At 44.4% G+C, this 20,912-nt stretch overlaps 2 protein-coding genes across 2 annotated transcripts; both read left to right on the top strand.

The window, feature by feature from the left end:
• Positions 1 to 590: 590 nt before the first annotated feature.
• LOC139180121 (olfactory receptor 9S13-like) lies at positions 591 to 1,529 on the top strand. Its single transcript, XM_070781397.1, has one exon. The coding sequence runs from the start codon at positions 591 to 593 to the stop codon at positions 1,527 to 1,529; it is 939 nt and encodes a 312-aa protein (XP_070637498.1).
• Positions 1,530 to 18,422: 16,893 nt separating this feature from the next.
• Positions 18,423 to 19,373, top strand: LOC139180122 (olfactory receptor 9S13-like). The gene has a single exon (XM_070781405.1). The coding sequence runs from the start codon at positions 18,423 to 18,425 to the stop codon at positions 19,371 to 19,373; it is 951 nt and encodes a 316-aa protein (XP_070637506.1).
• Positions 19,374 to 20,912: the final 1,539 nt, after the last annotated feature.

Genomic DNA, 20,912 nt, shown 5'->3' on the forward strand with positions numbered 1-20,912 from the left:
GGGTCGGGAAGATCCCTTGGAAAAAGAAATGGTAACCCACTCCAGTATTCTTGCCTGGAGAATCCCATGGACGGAGGAGCCTGGTGGGCTACAGTCCACGAGGTGGCAAAGAGTTGGACATGACTGAGTGACTTCACTCACTCACTTCACTCAAAATAAGGAACAGAACGTGCAGTATTAGATACTCGAACAAAGTGTAGAAATGGCACGACTCAGGAGTATCCCCATGGGGAGGGAATACATGTTCCTCATAAATGACCAGGAGATGCAAGCCATACTTACACCGTAGACACTCAGCTCTGGAGGAGCCCTGGACAAACCCCATGACAACAGCTCAGAGTCTCCCAGAGAGGGAGGGCTCCATGCATGATTATGAAGGTGCAAGTCAGTGGAAATGTTTACAATTTCAGGTCAGTCTGAGCTCATCTGAAAGGAGGAATGGGCAGTGGATAGTGTGTTGGTCCGTGGGCAGTGAGGCACGGAAGGGTGTGTGTGATCCACGGGAGGATCACCATGTGACCTTGACCTGTTCCATCTCACTATCTCTCTCCTGCTCTTGACTCTCTGCTCCTGTCACCCAGTTCAGGGAAATGTCACCCTATGGAAATAGAAACCTTTCAGCGATGCCTTTGCAGAAGTTTGTACTGGATGGATTTCAGACCCAGGCCTTGCTGTTTGCTCTGTTCCTGGCCCTGTACGTGGTGGCCATCCTGGGGAACCTCACCATAATCATGGTCATCACCCTGGATGCCCGTCTGCACTCCCCAATGTACTTCTTCCTCAAGAACCTCTCCTTTGTGGACTTGTGCTACTCATCTGTCATCTACCCCAAAGCCCTGGCCAACTTCCTGTCCTCCTCCAAGGTCATCACCTTTGCAGGATGTGCCACTCAGTTCTTCTTCTTCTCCATGGTGGGCACCACTGAGGCATTCCTCTTGGCCGTGATGGCCTATGACCGCTTTGTGGCCATCTGCAGCCCCCTGTGCTACCCTATCTCCATGCGCCCTTCTGTGTGTGCCTGCCTGGTATTGGGCACCTACTGTGGGGGCTGTGTCAACTCCATTCTTCAGACCAGCTTCACATTCAGCCTCCCATTCTGCAGCTCCAACCACATCGACCACTTCTTCTGTGATGTGCTTCCCTTACTTAAGCTTGCCTGTGCTGACACTATCATCAATGAGCTGGTCATGTTTGGCCTTTGTGGGTTCATAACTGTGGGCACCATACTTGTGATCCTCACCTCCTATGGCTATATCACAGTGACCATCCTGAAGATGCGATCAGGAAGAGGGAGACACAAGCTCTTCTCCACCTGCGGCTCCCACTTGACTGCTGTGTCCATCTATTATGGGACAGTTTTTGTCATGTATGTCCAGCCAGGAGCTGTGGAGTCCATGGAGCAGGGCAAGGTGGTCTCTGTTTTCTACACCCTGGTCATCCCGATGCTCAACCCCCTCATCTACAGTCTGAGAAACAAGGAGGTGAAGGATGCCCTGTGGAGACTGGGCCAGAAGCACACAGCCACGTGAAGGAGTGTGGCCAGAAGGGGCAGTGCGTCTTGATGTCAGGACAAGATGGCTTCATGGGAGGCACTAGGTTTGGTTGGAGGAATTTGTTCCTTATTCCCTCAATTCATTCTTTCATCCAACATTTCATTCAATCCTTCACATACCATCGGCCACGCATTTTGAGTGTGAGATACAAAGTGAATGAGACATTTTCTTTGGCATCAGAAAATTAATATCATCAATAGGGCATGACTCTAATCTTGAACTTTGTAGGTAGAGTGACGAACAGAGAGTCTTTGAGGCATAGTATGTGTCCCAAGTTCAACTCTACCAGTGAAGGTACATAACTAGACAAAGTCTCTGGCCATTTCCTTCACTTCTTTCCTGAATTGAATGCAAATGTGTGCTCAGAATTCTCCCCTGGACCACCTAGAAGGGGGGTTTTAGCACACTCAGCCTCGCATCTTCCTTCGTGGTAGCCTGAGATTACTACTGCCAATTAGGAGGAGTTAGGAAGACCAGGTTCCCCCTTAATTCTGCAGTGTGGTTGTTCTTCCACCTTCCCCTCCTGTTCACTGATACTACCGCACCAACAAGGCAGCAGGGTGCACCTGTGCCCGGCTTCAGAGGCTCTCAGTGCACCCTGTCCTGGGTTTCTCCCCTCATACAGCAGCTGGGAACCCCAGGGAGTCAACGTGGATGCTTGATTCTCAAAGCTCAACTGACCCTTTACCACACAGCCTGGCAGGTGACACTGTCCTGACTACTTATGACCCTGACAAATGGTGCTTTGTCAGCGCAGACATCTGTTAATAAGGGTAACATTATTAACATTATTCTGGTGGCTGCAGAAGAAATCAGGGGTTGCTAAGAGATGGTGAACTTTCTTGGCAGGGAGCATAACTTTCTAGCCCTGTCCTGCACTCCCCAGGAGCCTGGTCCCTCAATCTTGACCTGCCCATTCAGAGATCCATCCTCGTGCTCCATGGACCCAACACACAGCCTGGACTCAGAGCCCAGAGGCCTCCTCATGGTGTCTTTCTTTGGTAGCGTCATCCACTCCCATGGTTACTACAAGGAACTTGTCCAGTGAACTTGGGAGTGGTCTCTGATCATAATTCTCCATCTCTTGCTCAGGAGAACTGTGAGGAGGAGCCAACACCCAAGCATCAAATTGCTACTCACCATCACTTATTTCCAGCACACTCCAAGGTATCTGTTGGCCCCATTTGTCTTCGCTTTGAGTTCTCCAAAATTATTTCTGTCTCTGTAGTATATTTCTGTAATCATCTGATACAATATATTTTTTGTTGAGTTCCCTGAATTACCTCTCCATGATATCGTGCTTCTCATCCTCTCATGCTGTAATATTGTTCTATCTCCCACCCACTTTCCCCTTGTCCTCCTCATCATCCTCATTCCCCACTCCCTCCCCCTCCACTTCCCCTCCTCCCCTCCTCTGCCCCCTCCTCCCCCTCCAATGCCCCCTCCTCCTCCTTCTTTTCTCTCTCCCTCTCATTTGTCCTGTATCATTCTATGGGGGTTCAAATAGATATTCTTTTACCTATACCATCTTACAAGAATATCTTTCACACTCATTTAGAGCCGGGCATTGTAGAATGTGTAGTCAGGTTGGCCTTAGGAAGCATCACTATGAACAAAGCTTGTGGAAGTGATGGAATTCCAGTTGAGCTATTTCAAATCCTAAAAGATGATGCTGTGACAGTGCTGCACTCAATATGCCAGCAAACTCCGAAAACTCAGCAGTGGCCACAGGACTGGAAAAGGTCAGTTTTCATTCCAATCCCAAAGCCAAAGAATGCTCAAACTACCGCACAATTGCACTCATCTCACATGCTAGTAAAGTACTGATCAAAATTCTTCAAGCCAGGCTTCAGCAATATGTGAGCCATGAATTTCCAGATGTTCAAGCTCGTTTTAGAAAAGGCAGAGGAATCAGAGATCAAATTGTCAACATCTGCTGGATCATTGAAAAAGTAAGAGAGTTCCAGAAAAACATCTATTTCTGATTTATTGACTGTGCCAAAGCCTTTGACTGTGTGGATCACAATAAACTGTGGAAAATTCTGAAAGAGATGGAAATACCAGACCACTTGACCTGCCTCTTTAGAAACCTATATGCAGGTCAGGAAGCAGCAGTTAGAACTGGACATGGAACAACAGACTGGTTCCAAATAGGAAAAGGAGTATGTCAAGGCTGTATATTGTCACCCTGCTTATTTAGTTCTGTACATGCTTTGCAATCTTCTGCCACTTAATAGGTTCTCAGTCCATATCTACTGGCTGATTATAATTTGAGTTCAGTGTTAATTAGTCATTGAACTCAAAAATGTAACTTAAATAGTTCTAGTTACATTATTGAGTTAGTGTAGAATAAACATCTTGAATTTCAGGACCATACTGTACTTTAAATTGTTTCTATGCTAACTTTTTTTAAAGTTATAAGTTTCTAATTGTGTTTAAAAAGCAACATTTTTGTTGTACCTGCTTTTAAGTGTACAGTTCAGCAGTGCTCAGCATATGCACCTTCTCGTGTAACAAATCTCCAGAACTTATTTCATCTCTTTTCATCTTGCAAAACTGAACTGCATACCCCTCAGCAGTAACTCCCTATTTTCCCTGCCTCAACCCCTGGCAGCCAACACTTTGATTTGTCTCTATGAATGCGACTACTTTAGATACCTCACATAAGTAAAGCCTACGATGTTTGTCTTTTTGTGTGTCTGGTTATCTCACTTAACAAAATGTCTTCAAGTTTCACCCATGCTGCAGTAAATATCAGCATTTTAATCTTTTAAAAGGCTAAATAATATTCCCTCATATATACACCACAACATTTTGTTTACCATTTTATTCACCAGTGAACACTTGTGTTTCTTCCACCTTCTGCCTATGAAGAATTCTGCTATGTATGTATGTGTGCCAATATCTCTTGTAGTTACTGCTGTCAAATTGAGGCAGGATATACACTAAATATGTGATTACTGGATCATATAGTAATTTTTTTTTAATTTTGGGGGAACCTGCAAAGAATTTTCCATAGTACTTTTTACATTCCCATCAACAGCACAAGAATGTTCCAATTTCTTCTAGTCAATTGTTTCTTTTGTATATCCATCCTGATAGTTCCAACGTATTATCACATTGTTTTTTATTTTCATTTCACTAATGATTATTTCTGTTGAGTATATTTTCATGTTAGTTTTCAATGTGTATAACATATTTAGAGAAATAAGCATTTGTATTTAAAGAAATATATATTCATAGCTTGAAGATTTTTCATTGAGTCTTTAATTGTTGTTGCTGTCATTCAGTTGCTCAGTTGAGTCTGACTTTTTACAACCTCATGGACTGCAGCACTCCAGGCTTCTCTGTTCTTCACCATCTCCCAGAGTTTGCTCACACTCATGTCCATTGAGTCGACAAATGCCATCCAACCATCTCATTCTTGGTCACCCATATCTCCTCCAGCCCTCAGTATTTCCCAGCATCAGGGTCTTTTCCAATCAGTCAGCTCTTCCTATCAGGTAGCACATATATTGGAGCTTAAGCCATAGTATCAGTCTTTTCAAAGAATATTTAGATTTGATTTCCTTTAGGACTGACTAGTTTGATCTCCTTGCTGTCCAAGGAACTCTCAAGAGTCTTCTCCAACACCACAGTTCAAAAGAATCAATTCTTTGGCACTCAGACTTCTTTATGGTCCAACTCTCACATCCATACATGACTAATGGAAAAATCATGGATTCAACTAGATGGACCTTTGTTGGCAGTTATATCTCTGCTTTTGAATATGCTGTCTAGGTTTGTCATAGCTTTGCTCTGAATTTCTTGGCTGCAGTCACCATCCATAGTGATTTTGGAGTCCAAGAAAATAAAATCTGTCACTGTGTCCATTGTTGCCCCAACTATTTGCCATGACGTGATGAGATCTGGATGCCAAGATCTTAGTTTTTTGAATGTTGAGCTTTAGGCCAGCTTTTACACTCTCCTCTTTCACCTCATCAAGAGGCTCTTTAGTTCATCTTCACTTTCTGCCATTAGGGTGGTGTCATCTGCATATCTGAAGTTGTTGATATTTTTCCCAGAAGTCTTGATTCCAGCTTGTGAGTCATCCAGCATGGCATATCGCATGATGTACTCTTGAGAGAGTTAAGACTTAGGCAGGTTGATAGGGAGTCTAAGGCCCCTTTAAGGTGGAGGTGAACATTTTTGTTCACATTCTTTTGCATTAATCATGTAGGCTGCCGAGGCATCAATATGTCTTGCTCAAGCTTTCATTAAGTCTTGTGCAACAATGTATATTGCCCCAGAAACTGTTTTTTTTTTTTTTTTTTTAAGATATGGAACTAATAAATGTGCAGCAGTAATATATTTTATTCATGGGTATGATTTTCTTTGTCTGTATGTTAATGATTATAATTGTAACAAATCTTGCCTGGGAACCTGTTTTCTCATATCCATTGCTTTAATCTCGCCAAGAGACATTCTGCCAGGAACCCATTCTCCTTGACTAATCTTGGATCGATGTTATTTGGGGATGTACCCTGTGGGAGAAGGATTCCGGTAAAACTTTTGCAAACTTGTACAGTCTTGAAGTATTTTTTTTATCTTCTTAGCAGCCAACAGAAAAGTATATCAGTGAGTTCAGTCAGTTCGGTCGCTCAGTCGTGTCCGACTCTTTGCCACCCCATGAATCCCAGCATGCCAGGCCTCCCTGTCAATTACCAACTCCCGGAGTCTGCTCAAACTCATGTCCATCGAGTCAGTGATGCCATCCAGCCATCTCATCCTCTGTCGTCCCCTTCTCCTCCTGCCCCCAATCCCTCCCAGCATCAGAGTTTTCCAATGAGTCAACTGTTCACATCAGGTGGCCAAAGTATTGGAGTTTCAGCTTTAGCATCAGTCCTTCCAAACAATTCCCAGGACTGATCTCCTTTAGAATGGACTGGTTGGATCTCCTTTCAGTCCAAGGGACTCTCAAGAGTCTTCTCCAATACCACAGTTCAAAATCATCAATTCTTCGGAGCTCAGCTTTCTTCACAGTCCAACTCTCACATCCATACATGACTACTGGAAAAACCATAGCCTTGACTAGATGGACCTTTGTTGGCAAAGTAATGTCTCTGCTTTTTAATATGCTGTCTAGGTTGGTCATAACTTTCCTTCCAAGAAGTAAGCGTCTTTTAATTTCATGGCTGCAATCACCATCTACAGTGATTTTGGAGCCCAAAAATATAAATACTGTTTCCCCATCTATTTGCCATGAAGTGATGGGACTAGATGCCATGATATTACTGCCCTGCTAAAACTAGTGAGGGGGGTGGACTCTTTCTTCCCCGTTCTGATGTCTATGTCAGAAGCTTTCCTATTCTTTCACTTTAGTAAATTTTCTGCTGCACAAAGCTCTGAATGACTGAAACCATGTCTTTTGTCCCAGGGTGACATTTCCTTTGAATATCATGAACTTGACACCAACCACCGGAAGATATTACTCTGAATATCAGTTAAATAAGCAGGATGACAATATACAGCTTTGACATACTCCTTTCCCAGTTTTGAACTGGTTTGTTGCTCCATGTCTGGTTTGAACTGTTGCTTCTTCACCTTCATACATATTTCCAAGGAGCCAAGTGAAGTGGTCTGGTATTCCCATCACTTTAAGAATTTTCCACAGTTTGTTGTGGTCAACAGAGTCAAAGGCTTTAGCAGAGTCAATGAAGCAGAAGTAGACTCTTTGGGTATTCCGTTACTTTTTTGTGATTTCCCTTGCTTTTTAGAATAGATTTGAAGGAGTAGATATGGTAGACTGCGTGCCTGAAGAACTATGGACAGAGGTTTGTCACATTGTACAGGAGGTGGTGACCAAAATTATCCCCAAAAAAAGAATTGCAAGAAGGCAAAGTGATTGTCTGAGGAGGCCTTACAAATAGCTGAGAAAAGAAGAAAAGCAAAAGGCAAAGAAGAAAAGGAAAGATATACCCAGATGAATGCAGAGTTCCAGAGAATAGCAAGGAAAGATAAGAAAGCCTTCTTAATGAGCAATGCAAAGAAATAGAGGGGGAAAATAGAATGCAGGTCTCTTTAAGAAAATTGGAGATACCACGGGAACATTTCAAGCAAAGATAGGCACAATAAAGGTAAGGAACTAGCAGAAGTAAAGGAGATTAAGAAGAAGTGGCAAGAATACACAGAAGAACTCTACAAAAAGGACCTTAATGACCCAGTTAACCATGATGGTGTGGTCACTCACCTAGAACCAGAACTGTGAAGCCCACTGGGCCTTAGGAAGCATTAATACGAACAAAATAGTGGAAGTGATGGAATTCCAGCTGAGCTATTGCAAATCCTAAAAGGTGATGCTGTCAAAGTGCTTCAGTCACTATGCCTACAAATTTGGAACACTCAGCAGTGGCCACAGGACTGGAAAAGGTCAGTTTCCATTCCATTTGCAAAGAAAAGGCATGCCAAACATAGTTCAAATTGCCATACAGTTGCATTCATTTCATATGCCAGCCAAATTACTCTCAAAATACTTCAAGCTAGGCTTCAACAGTATGTGAACCAAGAACTTCCAGATATACAAGCTGGATTTAGAAAAGGCAGAGGAACCAGAGATCAAGCTGCCAACATATACTGGATCATAGAAAAACCAAGGGAATTCCACATATGAGTGATACAATGTTTGTTTCTCTGTCTTTCTTTGCATCATATGATAATCTCTAGGTCCATCCATGTTGCTGCAAATGGCATTATTTCATTGTTTTCCTGGCTGAGTAATACTCCATTGAACATATTTGCAAAACAGAGATATGCTTACAGATATATATATATATATATATATATATATATATATATAACATATAATTACCAAACAGAAAATGTGCAAGGCAGAGAAATGATCAAACAGGAGTTTGGGATTAACATACACAGACTACTATGTGTAAGAGAGATAAGCAAGAAGGATCTACTAGTTAGCACAGGAAAATCTACTTAATGGCCCATGATAGTCTAAACCAAAAAAGAATGTAAAAAAGAATGAGATTTTGCAAATAGTTGAGCAAAGAAGAGAAGCAAAAGGAAAGGGAGAAAGGGAAAGATATACCCCCACTTGAATGCAGAGTCTCGAGAATAGCAAGGAGAGATAAGGCCTTCTTAAATGAACTATGCAAAGAAATAGAGGAAAACAATAGAATGGGAAAGACTAGAGATCTCTTTAAGAAAATGAGATATCAAGGAAACATTTCATGCAAAGATGGGCACAATAACAGACAAAAATGGTAAGGACCTAACAAAAGCAGAGAAGATTAAGAAGAAGCAGCAAGAATACACAGAAGTCTACAAAAAGATCTTAATGGCCCAGATAACCATGTTGGTGTGGTCACTCACCTAAAGCTGAACATCTTGGAGTGTGAAGTCAAGTGAGTCTTAGGAAGCATTTATACAAACAATGCTAGTGGAGGTGATAGAATTCCAGCTGAGCTATTTTACATTCTGAAAGATGATGCAGTTAAAGTGCTGCACTCAACAAGTCAGCAAATCTGAAAAACTCAGCAGTGGCCACAGGACTGGAAAAGGTCAGTTCTCATTCCAAACCCCAATATCAAAGATTGTTTTAATGATTCTACAACTACTCATTTCACATGCTAGTAAGGTTATGTTCAAATTCCTTCAAACTAGGCTTCAGCAATACAGGAACTGAGAACTTCCAGATATACAAGCTGGATTTTGAAAAGGCAGAAGAACCAGTGATCAAATTGGCAACATTTGTTGGATCTTGGAGAAAGCAAGGCAATTCCAGAAAAAGTCTGCTTCTGCTACATTGACTAAGCTAATGCCTTTGACTGTGAATCTCAACAAACTGTGGAGAATTCTTAAAGAGATTAGAGTACCACATCAACTTACCTGCCCCCTGAGAAACTTGCATGTGAATTAAGAAGGAACAGTTAGAACTGAACATGAGACAACTGACTGGTTTGAAGTTGGGGAAGGAGTACAACGCTGTATATTGTCACACTGCTTATTTAACTTCTATGTGGAGTACATACGGAGAAGGCAATGGCACCCTACTCCAGTACTCTTGCTTGGAAAATCCCATGGATGGAGAAGCCTGGTGGGCTGCAGTCCATGGGGTCGCTAAGAGTCAGACACGACTGAGCGACTTCACTTTCACTTTTCACTTTCATGCATTGGAGAAGGAAATGGCAACCCACTCCAGTGTTGTTGCCTGGAGAATCCCAGGGACAGGGAAGCCTGGTGGGCTGCCGTCTATGGGGTCGCACAGAGTCGGACACGACTGAAGTGACTTAGCAGTAGCAGTAGCAGTGGAGTACATCATGCAAAATATCAGGCTTGTTGAAGAACAAGCTAGAATCAAGATTGCTGGGATCAACAACCTCAGATATGCAGAAGACACGACCCTAATGGCAGAATGTGAAGAGGAAGTAAAGAACATCTTGATAAGGGTGAAAGAGGAGAGTGAAAAGGCTAGCCTAAAGCTCAACATTCAAAAGCTAAGAATATGGCATCTGGTCCCATCACTTCATGGCAAATAGAAGAGGGAATATTGGAAGCAGAGACAGATTTTATTTTGGGGGCTCCAAAATCACTGTGGACAGTGACTGAGGCCATGAAATTCAAAGGTGCTTGCTCCTTGGAAGGAAAGCTATGACAAACCTAGACAGCATATTAAAAAATAGAGACATCACTTTGCCCACGATCGTCCATATAGTCCAAGCGACTGGTGCACTAAGCGTGACTGAGAGGAGCTACCCCACATCTGAGGTCAGGGGCAGAAGCCGAGAGTGCCAGGCTGCGACGGCACAGGAATGGCCAAGAGGACATACCCCACATCCGAGGTCAGGGGCAGCGGCTGAGAGGAGCTACCCCACGTCCGAGGTCAGGGGCAGCGGCCAAGAGGATCTACCCCGAATCCGAGGTCAGGGGTGGCGGCCAGGAGGAGCTACCCAACGCCCCCACGCCTGAGACCAGAGGCGGCAGATGGGAGGAGCTACCTCACACCCCTATACCTGAGGCCAGGGGCAGCGGCCTGGAGGAGCAACCCCACGTCCAAGGAGCAGTGGCTGTGCAGGCGCAGGAGGGCCTAGAGGAGCTATCCCACGTTGAAGGTCAGGAAGGGTGGTGGTGAGGAGATACCCCTTGTCCAAGGTAAGAAGCAGCAGCAGTGCTTTGCTAGAGCAACCAGGAAGAGATAACCCACGCCCAAGGTAAGAGAAACCCAAGTAAGACGGTAGGTGTTGCAAGAGGGCATCAGAGGGCCGACACACTGAAACCATACTCACAGAAAACTAGTATATCTAATCACACTAGGACCACAGCCTTGTCTAACTCAATGAAACTAAGCCATGCCTGTGGGGCAACCCAAGATGGGCGGGTCATGGTGGAGAGATCTGAAAGAATGTGGTCCACTGGAGAAGGGAATGGCAAACCACTTCAGTATTCTTGCCTTGAGAACCCCATGAACAGTATGAAAACGCAAAATGATAGGAGACTGAAAGAGGAACTCCCCAGGTCAGTAGGTGCCCAATATTCTACTGGAGATCAGTGGACAAATAACTCCAGAGAGAATGAAGGGATGGAGCCAAAGCAAAAATAATACCCAGCTGTGGATGTGACTGGTGATAGAAGCAAGGTCTGATGTTGTAAAGAGCAATATTGCATAGGAACCTGGAATGTCAGGTCCATGAATCAAGGCAAATTGGAAGTGGTCAAACAAGAGATGGCAAGAGTGAATGTCGACATTCTAGGAATCAGTGAACTAAAATGGACTGGAAAGGGTGAATTTAACTCAGATGACCATTATATCTACTACTGCGGGCAGGAATCCCTCAGAAGAAATGGAGTAGCCATCATGGTCAACAAAAGAGTCCGAAATGCAGTACTTGGATGCAATCTCAGAAACGACAGAATGATCTCTGTTCATTTCCAAGGCAAACCATTCAATATCACAGTAATCCAAGTCTATGCCCCAACCAGTAACGCAGAAGAAGCTGAAGTTGAACGGTTCTATGAAGACCTATAAGACCTTTTAGAACTAACACCCAAAAAAGATATTCTTTTCATTATAGGGGACTGGAATGCAAAAGTAGGAAGTCAAGAAACACCTGGAGTAACAGGCAAATTTGGCCTTGGAATACAGAATGAAGCAGGGCAAAGACTAATAGAGTTTTGCCAAGAAAATGCAATGATCATAGCAAACACGCTCTTCCAACAACACAAGAGAAGACTTAAACATGGATATCACCAGATGGTCAACACTGAAATCAGATTGATTATATTCTTTGCAGCCAAAGATAGAGAACCTCTATACAGTCAACAAAAACAAGGCCAGGAGCTGACTGTGGCTCAGATCATGAATTCCTTATTACCAAATTCAGACTTAAATTGAAGAAAGTAGGGAAAACCACTAGACCATTCAGGTATGACCTAAATCAAATCCCTTATGATTATACATTGGAAGTGAGAAATAGATTTAAGGGCCTAGATCTGATAGACAGAGTGCCTGATGAATTATGGAATGAGGTTCGTGACGTTGTACAGGAGACAGGGATCAAGACCATCCCCATGGAAAAGAAATGCAAAAAAGCAAAATGGCTGTCTGGGGAGGCCTTACAAATAGCTGTGAAAAGAAGAGAACTGAAAAGCAATGGAAAAAAGGAAAGCATCTGGATGCAGAGCTCCAAAGAATAGCAAGAAGACATAAGAAAGCCTTCTTTACTGATCAATGCAAAGAAATAGAGGAAAACAACAAAATGGGAAAATAGAGATCTCTTCAAGAAAATTAGAGATACCAAGGGAACATTTCATACAAAGATGGGCTCGATAAAGGACAGAAATGGTATGGACCTAACAGAAGCAGAAGATATTAAGAAGAGGTGGCAAGAATACACAGAAGAACTGTACAAAAAAGATCTTCATGACCCAGATAATCACAATGGTGTGATCACTGATCTAGAGCCAGACATCCTGGAATGTGAAGTCAAGTGAACCTTAGAAAGCATCACTACGAAGCTAGTGGAGGTGATGAAATTCCAGTTGAGCTATTTCAAATCCTGAAAGATGATGCTGTGAAAGTGCTGCACTCAATATGCCAGCAAAGTCGGAAAACTCAGCAGTGGCCACAGGACTGGAAAAGGTCAGTTTTCATTCCAATCCCAAAGAAAGGCAATGCCAAAGAATGCTCAAACTACTGCACAATTGCACTTATCTCACGTGCTAGTAAAGTAATGCTCAAAATTCTCCAAGACAGGCTTCAGCAATATGTGAACTGTGAACTTCCTGATGTTCAAGCTGGTTTTAGAAAAGGCAGAGGAACCAGAGATCAAACTGCCAACATCCGCTGGATCATGGAAAAAGCAAGAGAGTTCCAGAAAAACATCTATTTCTGCTTTATTGACTATGCCAAAGACTTTTGGCATAGTGTGGATCACAATAAACTGTGGAAAATTCTGAAAGAGATGGGGATACCAGACCACCTGACATGCCTCTTGAGAAATCTGTATGCAGGTCAGGAAGCAACAGTTAGAACTGGACATGGAACAACAGACTAGTTCCAAAAAGGAAAAGGAGTACATCAAGGCTGTATATTGTCACCCTGCTTATTTAACTTCTATGCAGAGTACATCATGAGAAACGCTGGACTGCAAGAAACAGAAGCTGGAATCAAGATTGCTGGGAGAAATATTAATAACCTCAGATATGCTGATGACACCACCTTTATGGCAGAAAGTGAAGAGGAACTAAAAAGTCTCTTGATGAAAGTGAAAGAGGAGAGTGAAAACTTTGGCTTAAAGCTCAACATTCAGAAAACAAAGATCATGGCATCCAGTCCCATCACTTCATGGGAAATAGATGGGGAAACAGTGGAAACAGTGTCAGACTTCATTTGGTGGGGGGGGGGGCTCCAAAATCACTGCAGATGGTGACTGTAACCATGAAATTAAAAGACGCTTATCCTTGGAAGGAAAGCTATGACCAACCTAGACAACATATTAAAAAGCAGAGACATTACTTTGCTGACAAAGGTCCGACTAGTCAAGGCTATGATTTTTCCAGTGGTCATGTATGGATGTGAGAGTTGGACTGTGCAGAAAGCTGAGTCCCAAAGAATTGATGCTTTTGAACTGTGGTGTTGGAGAAGACTCTTGAGAGTCCCTTGGACTGCAAGGAGGTCCAACCAGTTCATCCTAAATGAGATCAGTCCTGGGTGTTCTTTGGAAGGAATGATGCTAAAGCTGAAACTCCAATACTTTGGACACCTCATGCAAAGAGTTGACTCATTGGAAAAGACCCTGATACTGGGAGGTATTGGGGGCAGGAGGAGAAGGGGACGACAGAGGATGAGATGGCTGGATGGCATCACTGACTCGATGGACATGAGTTTGAGTAGACTCCATGAGTTGGTGATGGACAGGGAGGCATGCTGCGATTCATGGGGTCGCAAAGAGTCAGACACAACTGAGCAACTGAACTGAACTGAACTGAACACATCAAACCTTAGGGAGGACAAAAATGTTCATTGCATAATATGCTTTACTGAAAAAATAAAAAAGGAAGTAACCTAAACATCTCTGTAAAGAAGATTCTACAAGTAAATTGTGATGTGTGATCATGTTTAAAACAATTGAAATAAGTGACCTAGAATATGGAAGATTTGGAAAAGGGGATCAATATCTCTGCAGAGTACATTCTGACATAGAGCTGGAGAGGGGACATAGCCCTGCGATAGGAGAGTGGAGGTGTATTGCTGACCTTGCCAGGTGAAAGCAGACTGCCTCACTGCTCTTCTGTGTCAGTGACCAGGGCTGCCAGAACTAATTAACACACAGTGATTTTCACAACAGGAATTTGCTCTCTTGAAGGTCTAGAGGAAAGATGTCCAAAATCAAGTTGTCTCCAGGGCCTGCTGCTTTTGAAAATTTGGGCAAACACTTTTCCATGACTTTTCCAGGCTTCTGCAGCCTCTGCCATCCTTGGCACTCCTTCCCTGACCCTACTGATGCATCACTCCAACCTGTGCCCAGCTTTTACTTGCCCTTCTTCCTTGTGTCTTGTGTCTCTGTTTCATCTCTTCTTCTCAGAAGAACACCTGTGAATGCATTTAGGGCCCACCTAATCTAGCGTGACCTCATCCTAACTAATTTATTTTGAAAGATCTTATTTCCAATTAAGATCACTCTTTGCATTTTCAGGCAGACATTTATTGAGGTGAGGGGGTCACTATGGAGCCTACTAGAATCCTGTTCCATGTGCTAAAGGTAGTTTACTCTGCGGTTGCTGAATATATTGTTCTCTCTATGTCAAGTAGAATCAATGTGGTTGATAGGTATATTCAATTGTAACATGACTACAGTTTTTCTCTTGCATTATTATTTAGAGAGATGGTAAAACATCACCTATATCGCCCATAATTTGAATATGTGTGTATCTTAATCACTCAGTTGTGTCTGACTCTTTGAAAACCCTTGGAATGTGCCCACCAGGCTCCTCTGTCCATGAAATTTTCCAGGCAAGAATACTGAAGTGCATTGCCATTCTTTTTCTTCTTTTTTTAAATTTATTTATTTTAATTGAAGGCTGATTACTTTACAATATTGTAGTGATTTTTGCCATACATTGACATGAATCAGCCATGGGTGTACATGTATTCCCTATCCTGAACCCCCTCCCACCTCCCTTCCCATCCAATTCCTCAGGGTCATCCCAGTGCACCAGCCCTGAGCAACATCTCATGTATCGAACCTGGACTAGTGATCTATTTCACATATGATAATATACAAGATTCAATGCTATTCTCTCAAATCATCCCACTTTCGCCTTTTCCCATTGAATCCAAAAGTTGGTTCTTTACATCTGTGTCTCTTTTGCTGTATCGCATATAGTGTCATCATTACCATCTTTCTAAATTCCATATATATGTGTTAATATACTGTATTGGTGTTTTTCTTTCTGACTTACTTCACTCTGTATAATAGGCTCCAGTTTCATCCACCTCATTAGAACTTATTCAAAAGCATTCTTTTTAATAGCTGGGTAATATTCCATTATGTATATGTACCACAGCTTTCTTATCCATTCATCTGCCAATGGACATCTAGGTTGCTTCCATGTCCTAGATATTGTAAACAGTGCTCTGATGAACATTGGGGTACATGTGTCACTTTTAATTCTGGTTTCCTTGGTGTGTATGCCCAGAAGTGGGATTATTTCTTTTTAATTCTGTCGGGTTTTACTTCCTATATTTTAAGTCTCTGTTAGTTGTATACACATTTAAATTTTCCTATGATCCAGGTGGATAAAACATTTTCATTATGACATGTCCCTTTACAAATAAACTTTTTCCCAGAAGTCTAATTTGTCTAATAATTATTAAGGCATGTGATCCTTGTTTATCTTAAAATGTATATGATACAATTTTATCCAGCATTTCCATTTCAAATTTTCTATATTAAATTAAACATTAAATATATATCATGTTTATAATTTTGTTTTGGTTTTCCAACTGAGATTAAAATATTTTGTTTCAATGGAAGTGATATATTTAAGCTATATTCAGTGACTGTGGGGCTGCCTTGAAGAGAATCCAAATAGCCAAAAACAGGACAGTTTTAGCATAAAAAGGATCATAATGGTAATAGGTGTCATAGAAAGGGCTATGCTGTTGCCCTGGGTACAGACTCCCCACCTGTCACTTTTCTTCACAACCACAGATGAGGATGGAGCAGAGGAGGAGAAAGGGCTGTGGGCCAGGAGGTCCCACCTGCTGCCCAGGGAGACCTTTCCAAGGATGTCCATAGTGTCCATATAAGTTGTCTGCATTTCTCTACTGTTTGCCCCAACCACACTCAGGGCTCCCTAATGGTCTTCTTGCCTCCCTTGTACAAAGGATGATTGGCCACAGGATTGCAGCTCCTGGGACCCAGAGGGTTGTGAGTCCCAGTGTACTCAGAAGCCCAGGTCTCACCTAATTGGCCATTCGAGGCCTCAAGTCCCAGACCTGCAAATAGCATCTTCTGAGCAGAGTGACCCTCAGGTACAGGAACCTGACATATTGCCCAGATGGCAGATAATGTGGAGAGTCAGGTGACTGAGTCCATCCCCTGCTCTGCTTCTATCAAGACCCAGGAGTTCCTGCAGCCAGAGCCTGCTTCCCCCTGTGTCCCCTCCTCCCTCTCACTTCCCTGCACAGAAGGCCAGAGGTGGACAAGGGAGGGGGCCCTCAACACCACATCAGCAGCAGCAGCACAGACCTGGTGAGGAGTCCTGTCCTCTGCAGGAGCACAGGGTCCTGCGTGAGCCATGCCCCTCCTGACATCACAGGAGTGGTATGGTCATCACTCAGCAGGGCATGGTCAGCATCACTGACAGGTGAGTCCTGGGAGCCTGGATCCTAGACAACATGGTCCCCAACTCCCCACTGCCCTGGGCAGGATCAGTTAGGGCAGCAAGTCTGAGTTTAACAGGAGTGGAAATAATCAGGGGTCCTCGTACAAAGGTGGATTTTAAGTCAATGGCCTGAGATCCTGAACCTAACAAGCATCAGGCACTGCTGGTGCTGAAGGAGCTCAGATCACACTTGAGTGATGAGAGTTTGCAAGGAAAGGATTCAGGACACAGTCACTACAAATATTCAATAGATCCTCAATAGCAATGCTGGGTTTCTCTGCTCCACCCTGGAGGTATTTGTTAGGCTCAACTCAGAGGCAGGTTTACTAAAGAAACTGCAGTAGCCTCACTTGGCCATCTTAACAAGCCAGAAGAATGTGTTTGTTCAGTTTTTCAAAACAAGTTTGGAAGCTTGGCTTCCCAGGTGAAAATGCCAAGCACTGGTCATGTGCTCCACAGGTATGTGAGGGGTCACTGCGGTGATGACTCAAGGCCCCTAAGGTGTATGAATTGTCCCAGGAAACAGCCAAATAAATAAAGCTGGGAACCCCCAGGGATATAACAGCAAGGTCACCAAATCTGGGGATAGTGGGTGAAGGTGGGTCACTTTGAGATTATTATGAGATGAGGACCTGGATGGGCAGACAGGGTGTGTGTGTGTGTGTGTGTGTGTGTGTGTGTGTGTGTGTGTGTGTGCAGGACAGGCCTCGGTGCATAGGGCTGGTGGCCAACATGTGTAGGGCAGCACCCTGTCCAGCCTCAGTGCCCATATCCAAATTCACATTTGAGTGGACCCTGCCCGCTCAAATGAGAGCCCCTTGAGATCCTCAAGGATGCACAGTGCTCTGCAGACAGAATGAAGCTGTGGTCCAGGTTCACATATTGATGCTACATGGGGCTCATGGTCTTCAGGACAGACTGAGAGAAAATTTCCTGGTTGGTGCTGGTTCCTGCTCTGGTCCCAGCCTGGCCTGGAGGTACAATCATCAACAATACACCACCAGGCTGGCATGAGGTGTTCAATAAATATTTATAAAATTAGTGAATGAATTAATAAGACAGGAAAGTGCAGGATTAGATACTTGAGTGAGGAGTGGAAATTACAGAGCTCAGGAACATCCCTATGGAGATGGAAAGCATTTATTGAGAAGAGACAGAGGAGGTTACAACACTCCTCACACTTCAAGTTTTCAGCCTCTAAAGCTCCTGGCAGCCACTACACACCCCATAACAGCAGCCCAGAGTAACCCAGAGAGAATAAACTTCCATATTTATGCATTAATGAATCAGAGGAAATGTTCCCTTTTCAGGTCAGTCCATACTCATCTGGAAGCACAACTGGGCAGCTGGTGGTCTCTTGGTCACTGTGCAGTGAGGTGGTGCAATGTCCTTGATCTCCAAGGCAGGACGATCATGTGACATTGACCTGCTCCCTCTCCCTGCCTCCCACCTGCTCTCTGCTCTCTGCACCGTGTCATGGTCAGGATCATGTCACCCTATGGGAATGGAAACCTCTCAGTGATGCCTCTGCAGGAGTTTGTGCTGGATGGATTTGGGGGTGGCCCACAGACCCAGGCCCTGCTGTTTACTCTGTTCCTTGTTCTGTACTTGGTGGACGTCCTGGGGAACCTCACCATGATCGTGGTCATCACGCTGGATGCCCGTCTGCACTCCCCAATGTACTTCTTCCTCAAGAACCTCTCCTTCCTGGACTTGTGCTACTCATCTGTCATCTACCCCAAGGCCCTGTTTGACTTAATGTCGTCGACCAAGGTCATCACCTTTGCAGGATGTGTCACCCAGTTTTTCTTCTTCTCCACCATGATCACCACTGAGGGATTCCTCTTGGCCGTGATGGCCTATGACCGCTTCATGGCCATCTGCAACCCCCTGCTTTACCCCATCTCCATGCGCCCCTCGGTCTGTGCCCTGCTAATGCTGGGCTGCTACTGTGGGGGCTCCTTCAACTCCATCCTGCAGGCCAGCTTCACATTCAGCCTCCCGTTCTGCAGCTCCAACCACATCGACCACTTCCACTGTGATGTGCTGCCTCTGCTCAAGCTTGCTTGTGCTGACACTACGACCAATGAGCTGGTCATGTTTGGTCTCTGTGGCCTTGTAATTGTGGGCACTATCCTTGTGGTCCTTGTCTCCTATGGCTACATCACAGTGACCATCCTGAGGATTCGCTCAGGAGGAGGGAGACACAAGCTCTTCTCCACCTGTGGCTCCCACATGACAGCCGTGTCCCTCCTTTATGGGACTGCATTTATCATGTATGCCCAGCCAGGAGCTCTGCAGTCCATGGATCAGGGCAAGGTGGTCTCTGTCTTCTACACCCTGGTCATCCCGATGCTCAACCCCCTCATCTACAGTCTGAGAAACAAGGACGTGAAGGATGCCCTGAGGAGACTGAGGCAGAAACACACAGCCACGTGAAGGAGAGTGACCAGAGAGACTGGTTGTTCCAAGACAGGACAAGAGGGCTCTGGGAGAGGTACAGGCTTTGGTTTGAGGTATTCATTCCTCATTCATCCAACTCATTTCTTTCATCTAAACTTTCATTCAGCCCTTCATAGGAGTACTTCATGGAGCATACATTGCATGGATGAGATGCAATAAAGAACCAAGCTCTTTTGCCAGCAGAAAAGTAACACTGCAAGGATGGAGCAAGGCCATAATCTTGAACTCTGGGTAACACGGTGGGCAGCATCATGAACAGAGAATCTCTGAGCAGTCTGTATGTCCCAAGTTCAACTTCCTCCAGGGAAAATACATAGACTAGACAGATTTTGAGGCTTCTCCCTTCAAGTTGTTGCTGAACCTAATGTAAGTAAGTGTTCAGCTATCTCCCCTGGACCACCTAGCAGGGGGGCCTTAGGACACTCAGCCTTGGTGATAGCTTGGGCATTCCCACAGCCAATTAGGGGAGTTAGGAAGACCGTGCTTCCCCTCAGTCCTGCAGCGGGGCTGTTCCTCCTCTTCCCCTTTCTGTTCACTGAAGCCACCACCCAACAAGGCAGCAGGGAGCACCTGCGCTCCTGCTTCAGACACTCCTAGTGCTCCCTGTCCTGGGTTTCTCCCCTCAGACAGCAGCTGGGAGCCCCAGGGAGCCAACATGGATGCCTGACACCCAAAGTTCACCATCCAACCTGACTGGTGACACTCTTCTGACTACTTATGACCCTAAGAAATGGGACCTTGTTAGCACAGACACCTCTGAGTAAGGATGGAGGTCCTGGTGGCTGAAGCAGAGAGCAGATGGTAGAGAAAGAAGGTGTCCTTTCTTGCTGGTGAACACAGCTCCCTGCTCTCTATCCCACACTCCCTGGGAGCCTGGCCCCTCAGGCTTAACCTGCCCATTCAGAGCTCCATCCTCATTCTCTGTGGACCTAAGACACGGCCTGGATGCAGAGCCCAGCAGCCTCCTTAACTGGTCTCCCTTTGGTAGAGTCATCCACTCCCATGGTCACTCCCAGGAAGTTGTCCTCTGGAAGAAGGGTGGTCTGTACCCTGTAGGGGCAGGGGGACATGCCCTGTGTCTCTGATCACAGACTCAATCTTCTTGCTTCTTTGCTCAGGAGACATGAGGAGGGGCTAATAGCCCAGTGAGAAGATTTCTGCTCACAATAGTCAACTGAAACACACTCCAAGGTCTTCACTCACTTGTTCCTGTTCCTTCTCATTTCTAGACTTTCTGTAAAATTATTTCTATCTCTGCCAGTTTACTGTATTCCCTCGATGTAACACCTGTTTCTTTGAGGAGTTCTCTAGTTTTCAGCTATTAGGGACACTCCTTTTCTTCTCGAGCTGTAAGAATATTGTTTCCCATGCTCCCTTCTTCCTCTCTTTTTCTCTACTCTGTTTCCTCCTGACCTCTTCCTCCTTTCTCTGCTTTTCCTTCTTTCTTTCCCCTTCCCTCCACAACCACCTCTCTTTCCCTCCACTTACCCCTCCTTCCTTTCTCCCACTTCCCCC

The sequence above is a fragment of the Bos indicus genome, chromosome 3 (genome assembly GCF_029378745.1).
Source record: "Bos indicus isolate NIAB-ARS_2022 breed Sahiwal x Tharparkar chromosome 3, NIAB-ARS_B.indTharparkar_mat_pri_1.0, whole genome shotgun sequence".
Lineage (NCBI taxonomy): Eukaryota > Metazoa > Chordata > Mammalia > Artiodactyla > Bovidae > Bos > Bos indicus.